Genomic DNA, 5,822 nt, shown 5'->3' with positions numbered 1-5,822 from the left:
AGTAGTCATGTCCTCATTTTTCAAGCATACTCTGGCCACCATAAGCACACATGAAAGTGAACGCACATTCACACACAAATGGTATAGGGAGGCTTAAAAGACCAGCTGGGCATGATGGTGTGATGCTCAACTTTAATACCAGCACTCAAGAGTCAGCTGGATCTGTGTGAGTTCAAGGCCACCCTCATCTCCAGGACAGGACAGCCAGGACTACATAGAGAAACCCTGTCTCAAAAAGAAAAAAAGTAAGACCAATGCAGGGTCACGGCTCAGTGAGTAGAGTGCTCATCATCGGAGAGTGAGGACATGAGATCGGATCCCAGAACCCAGTAAACCTGGGTGCAGTAGAATGAATCTCTAATCCAGCACTCCTACATCAAGACAAGAGGCAGAAACGGAAATACCTTGCTCATTTGGGCCAGGCAGAGTCTGATTCACAGCAGTGAACAAGTGACCCTATGTCAAGGTGGAAAGTAAGGGCCAACACTCAAGGTTGTCCTGTGATTTCTGTGTGTGCCTGTGGCATATGGGTGCACTGTGCACATACACACCAAAAACTAAGTAATTGAATTAAATAAATAATAAAAGAATCTTCCAACAAGGCCACATGTCCTAATCCTTTTAAGTAGTGTCACTCCCTATGAACCTTTGGGGGCCATTTTCTTTTCTTTTTTGTGTGTGTGTGTGTGGAGATAAAACACTTTAATCCACCAGTGGCACGCACTTAACACTGTACAGGGAGTCACAGCTCCCAGAGGCTCCTTCCAGGACAAAGGAAGTTCCAGAAATGTCTAGAGTTGCTGGTCCCTTGCCTATGAGAACAGGGGTAGGTAGAGAGGAAGAGCAGGTGCCTCCTGTCACTCATAGATACAGTTTTGTGCACAGCTCTTGTAATCCACCAACTCCTCAGGCTGAAACCACAAGCTGATCTCCTCTGCACTCTCCACAGAATCGCTGCCATGAATGATGTTCCTGCCAACTTGGATGCAAAAGTCTCCTCGAATGGTCCCAGGTTTAGAGTCTGCGGGGTTGGTCTCTCCGAGCATCACCCGGCCTGTCTTCACCACATTCAGCCCCTCCCAGACCATAGCAACCACTGGTCCTGAGTGCATGTATTTCACGAGGCCAGCAAAGAAGGGACGGTCCTTCAGGTCGATGTAGTGCTCCTTGAGAAGGTCCTCTGAAGCCTGCATAAATTTCAGACCAACAAGGCAGAATCCCTTCTGTTCAAAACGCTTGATGATCTCTCCCACGAGCCCCCGCTGGACCCCATCAGGCTTGATAGCAATGAAGGTGCGCTCACTGTTGGCCATGGTCCCCTTCAGAAGCCTGGTCTCTCACTCTGGCTTTGGGAGCCATTTTCATTCAAACCTCCACAAAAAGCAAGCCCAAGATAACTACAGAACAAACTCATGGATTTTAATTTTCTATGAACTTGTAAAACTTACTTCCCCTTCCTAACCTGGGGCATACTCACTCAGGAGAAAGACAAGTCAGCTACACAGTATAATGTTTTGTTTTTCATTTCTTGATCTGTTGAGGGGTTAGAAGCACAGTGCTTATTTGGAGGCAGAGGACAACTTGAAGGTTTTCTTCTACCATGTGGCTCTCCCCAGGCTTTGCATCTCACAGGGCCTCAATTATAACTTTTGTTTATGTTTTATGTGCATTTGGTGTTTTGCCTGAATGTATGTCTGTATGAAGGTTTTGGGTCCCCTAGAACTGGAGTTACAGACAGTTGTAACCTGCCATGTGAATGATAGGAATTAAACCTGGGTCCTCTGGAAGAGCAGTCAGTGCTCTTAACCACTGAGACATTGTCCAGACCCTACTATAACCTTTTAAAAAGAGTTTTCAGCCACACTGTAGTGTTGGTAGAAGTTTCTGTCCCACAAGCTGCTCCCAAGCAACGACACAAAGGCTTAGTATTAATTTTAAATGCTCAGCCAGTAGCTCAGGCTTGTTACTAGCTAACTCTTACATTTAAATTAGCCCATATTTCTTATCTTGCTTTGTCATGTGGCTCGGTACCTTTTCTCAGTAGGGCATCTTGCTACTCCCTGCATCTGCTCTTGACTCCCCAGCTCCGCCCTTCTTTCTCTCAGCATTTTCAGTTTGGCTCTCCTACCTAACCTTCTCCTGTTCAGCTGTTGGCCAGTCAGCTTCTTCATTAAACCAATCTAAGTGACAAATCTTCACAATGTACAGATTATTCCACAGCACTGAAATATCAACATACAACTTTATTTTCCATTAAATGTTAATGAGAATATATTTTAAGGCAACACACCAAGAATTAAAGTACAGCCTTAAAGTCTAATTTCACACTTTGGATATCAAAAAAGCAGTAACTCCTAAAATCACAGAAATACTTAACTACACTGGGGGGTGGGTGGATGATATATTTAAACCATCCTCAGTTTCATATAGTGAAAACAGATGTTCTTGAAACATCAACCTATAGTAGCATATTTCAGAAGGTCACTACTCACTAAAAAACACTACAGATGTTTACAAAGGACATCTGAGGGGTTGGAGAACCCCCTCCCCAGTCTATTACAGTTGTAGTGGCATGTTTCAGTTTTGGCTGTGCTAATTGATGTTACTCTCTACTGTGTTGAGTTACTTGTTTTTGTTTGTGGGAAGTTGGATGTGTAAGTCAGAGATGTGGGTTTTATCCTTGTATAGGAATTATAATTTATACAATTATTATTTCAATAAAGTGGTTTGTACATAAATATATTGGGTGTCATGGATTGAATTGTATACTCCCAAAATTCATGTTTAGATGGTAACCTTCATTATCTGTAGGTTAATCCTAGCACTCAGAAGGTAGAGGCAGACATCTGGGTGGGTATATTTGAGTTTAAAACCAGCCATGTCTGCATAGTGAGTTCCAGGTCAGCCAGGGCTACACAGTGAAATCTTGTCTATACAAAAAAAAAGAGGGGCTGGAGAGATAGCTCAGCAGTTCAGATGCTCTTCCAGAGGACCGTGATTCAATTCCCAGCACCAACTTGGCAGCTCACACCTGTCTGCAACTCCAGTTCCAGGGCTTCTGACACTCTCACACAGACATACATGCAGGCAAAACACCAATGAACATAAAATAAAAATAAATTATATATTTAGAAATGTATTTAAAGAAAGAAAAATGGAGTTGGCCCTTAATGATGGGTAAATGGCGCTGGTTACCTGCAGAAAGGTCACGGGCCATGGCCATAAAGAGCTTTATTAGAAGAGGGGATAGGAGGGAGGAGCCAGGCCTGGCGGGGGAGGGAGCAGATCAGAGCAGGGAACAGAGAGAGAACACAGAGCAGAGAGCACAGAGAGAGAGGTGGGGGTCCGAACCTGGCTTTTTAAGGCGGGGATTGTGTGACCGCGTGGCGGATGTGGCAGGTACATAGTTGCCCGTGCCCCCTGATGATGTAAGACGCCAGACACTCCGCGCATGTGCCAGAGTGCAGCTGGAGTGCAGCAGGATCCTAACATTCCAGACTTTTTGCTTATTATAAAAAAGCGAGTGAATGGGAATAGGGGCGTCATTTCTCCAGGAAAAACTGTTTCCAGCTGACTTGGGTACCACTTGGCTCTTAGGGGGAATAGGGAAGGGGGTCTTAGAGGTAGACAGGCATCCTGGGATGGTGGGTAAGGCTGTCCTGCAGCTCTGGAGCTGTCCATCCCTCTTGGCTTGGCACCCCGGTTGCTTTTGTGTCTGACAGGATGCTGGTGAGACAGGAAAAGCCTGAAGTAGATCTGACCTGTCCAGATGGATTTAAGCTGGTTTCTGGAGCTTGGGAGAAATTTAAGAAATTTTGAACATTTTAAGAAGCAGCCATAAGAAAATTACTGACCATGGTAGCATTTAGTACTCTGCTTGTATTGGTTAGTGTTAATGAGAGAGACAGATCAGAACGTGTTTTTAAGCTTTATCAGAGACAGATTATTTAAGGCACCTGTTTTCCTTACTAGTTTAGCATCCAGGAAACACAGGTGATAGAACCCAGACACTTTGGGGTCTGGGGGTGTAAATACCTTTTAGCTGTTACAGTTTCTTACTTGATGATCTCTGGACTCCAGTTCTGTGGTGGTCCTGTACCATTAGCTGACCAGTGAGTTAGGAGAGGAACTGGGAAGAGAAAAGTTTGTGGTGCATGAGAACTTATTTATTTTTGGAATTAGGGACAAGGCAGAGATCAGGGCCCTGTCTATGTGTATGAGGAAGAGAAGCAGTCCTGACAGGTCTGAAGTGAGGCACATGGAGGGAGCAATGAAATGAAAGCTCCTATCTTAGCTGGAATATCCTTTCCCATGAAGTAAACCTGAAAATACAACTAAATCTGGTGAGGTGGGTGAGTAAGGCTGTCCTCCCTACCCCAACAATAGGGAAATGAGGAGAGGTGAGACCCCAAAACTCCCAGGACCAGGTCAATGGCTCTGGTGTCCAGAAGGAAAGAAATGAATTGATTCCATGCTGCGTTCTGGGTTCCCTGCGAACCTGTGGCCAAGCCTGGGTCTGCTGGAGGTCTTTGTCCCCCTGCTTCTTGGTGCCTGGGGGCAGTCAGCTGACCAGTTGTCTTTCTAGGCGGCACTTTGAACAAGACTCAACTGATGGACTGGTCAGGGACTTACTAGCCCGTGTGGCCTTTTTTTCCACACTTAGAACAGGGATCCAATGGCTTTCGGGAGGCAGGGTGTGCCAGCACTTGGTAATTTTGTTCTCAGGCTTTTTTAACTCTCTCCGGTACACCTTGAATGCCACAGATGAAGCTTTCGCCTGTGGGGTCAGGATCCTTGCTCTCCAGATGCCTATATCAGGGAGGTAGACCTGCCAGGAGGCAGGCTATAAACTGATCTCTGGCTTAAGAGCCATCCTGCTTACTGTAAACTTATTTGCATGGATCCTAGCCTGCTTCCAGACCTGTCTGTGCCTCTCACAGCAGCTTGAGAATGAGTGAGAGGAGTTAAGGTGAGTTAGGGTGAGAATCAGCAAGAGTGGCCCACCCAATACCAGAAAGCGGAAGTCAGATAGACAGAAGTTGTTGCACTTGGGGGGGGGGGGCCTGTAGCGGGAGGGAGAAGGGTTCAGAGCTTCAGTAGAAAGCTTGAGGATAACGTAACTCTTTTCCTTTGCCCATTCGCTGGCAGAAGTTCCCATGAAGCCATTATGCAGCCAGATTTACTGGTATCCGCGCTATGAATTAACAGCAAATATCCCAAAAGCGATAGAATTGATCTTATAAAGAGAGCTGATTGGATCTTGCCTCAAATTGTACGGGAAAAACCCACATCTGGAGTTTGTACATTTTATACAGATGCCAACAAACAAGGAAAGGCAGGTTACAAATCAGAAAATTTAAGTAAAGTGGTTCAAAGTCCTTATAATTCAGTTCAAAAATCAGAACTCTATGCTATTCTGTTGGTATTAATGGATTTTTCAGAACCTCTCAATATAGTAACTGACTCTCAGTATGCTGAAAGAGCAGTATTACATATTGAGACTGCAGAATTTATCCCTGATGCTTCAGAATTAACTTCACTATTTATTCAATTACAAGATACAATCAGGAAAAGGAGTCATCCTTTATATATAACTCACATTTGATCCCATACTGGTCTGCCAGGCCCTCTAGCACAAGGCAATGATGAGATTGATAAATTATTGATAGGAAATGTGCTGGAGGCCTCAGAATTTCATAAAAAACATCATGTCAATAGTAAAGGTTTAAAAAAGGATTTTTCCATAACCTGGCAATAAGCCAAAGAAATAGTAAAGAAATGTCCTACTTGTTCCTTCTACAATCAAACACCATTACCAGGAG

At 44.6% G+C, this 5,822-nt stretch overlaps 1 protein-coding gene across 1 annotated transcript; it reads right to left on the bottom strand.

Annotated features, from left to right (window-relative positions):
- Nucleotides 1–687: 687 nt before the first annotated feature.
- Nucleotides 688–2,717, bottom strand: LOC128100156 (nucleoside diphosphate kinase A-like). Its single transcript, XM_052722310.1, has one exon. It carries the CDS (start codon nt 1,311–1,313, stop codon nt 858–860), a length of 456 nt encoding a protein of 151 aa, XP_052578270.1. The 5' UTR covers nt 1,314–2,717; the 3' UTR covers nt 688–857.
- Between the last annotated feature and the right edge of the window lie 3,105 nt (nt 2,718–5,822).

Source organism: Peromyscus californicus, unplaced genomic scaffold (assembly GCF_007827085.1).
Source record: "Peromyscus californicus insignis strain IS unplaced genomic scaffold, ASM782708v3 Scaffold_6__1_contigs__length_162567912, whole genome shotgun sequence".
Taxonomy (NCBI): domain Eukaryota; kingdom Metazoa; phylum Chordata; class Mammalia; order Rodentia; family Cricetidae; genus Peromyscus; species Peromyscus californicus.
This window is presented reverse-complemented; position numbering and strand designations above follow the sequence as displayed.

Bases quoted from the DNA above. Each gene is read 5' to 3' on its own strand.
- LOC128100156 (XM_052722310.1), bottom strand. From the start codon at position 1,313: ATGGCCAACAGTGAGCGCACCTTCATTGCTATCAAGCCTGATGGGGTC.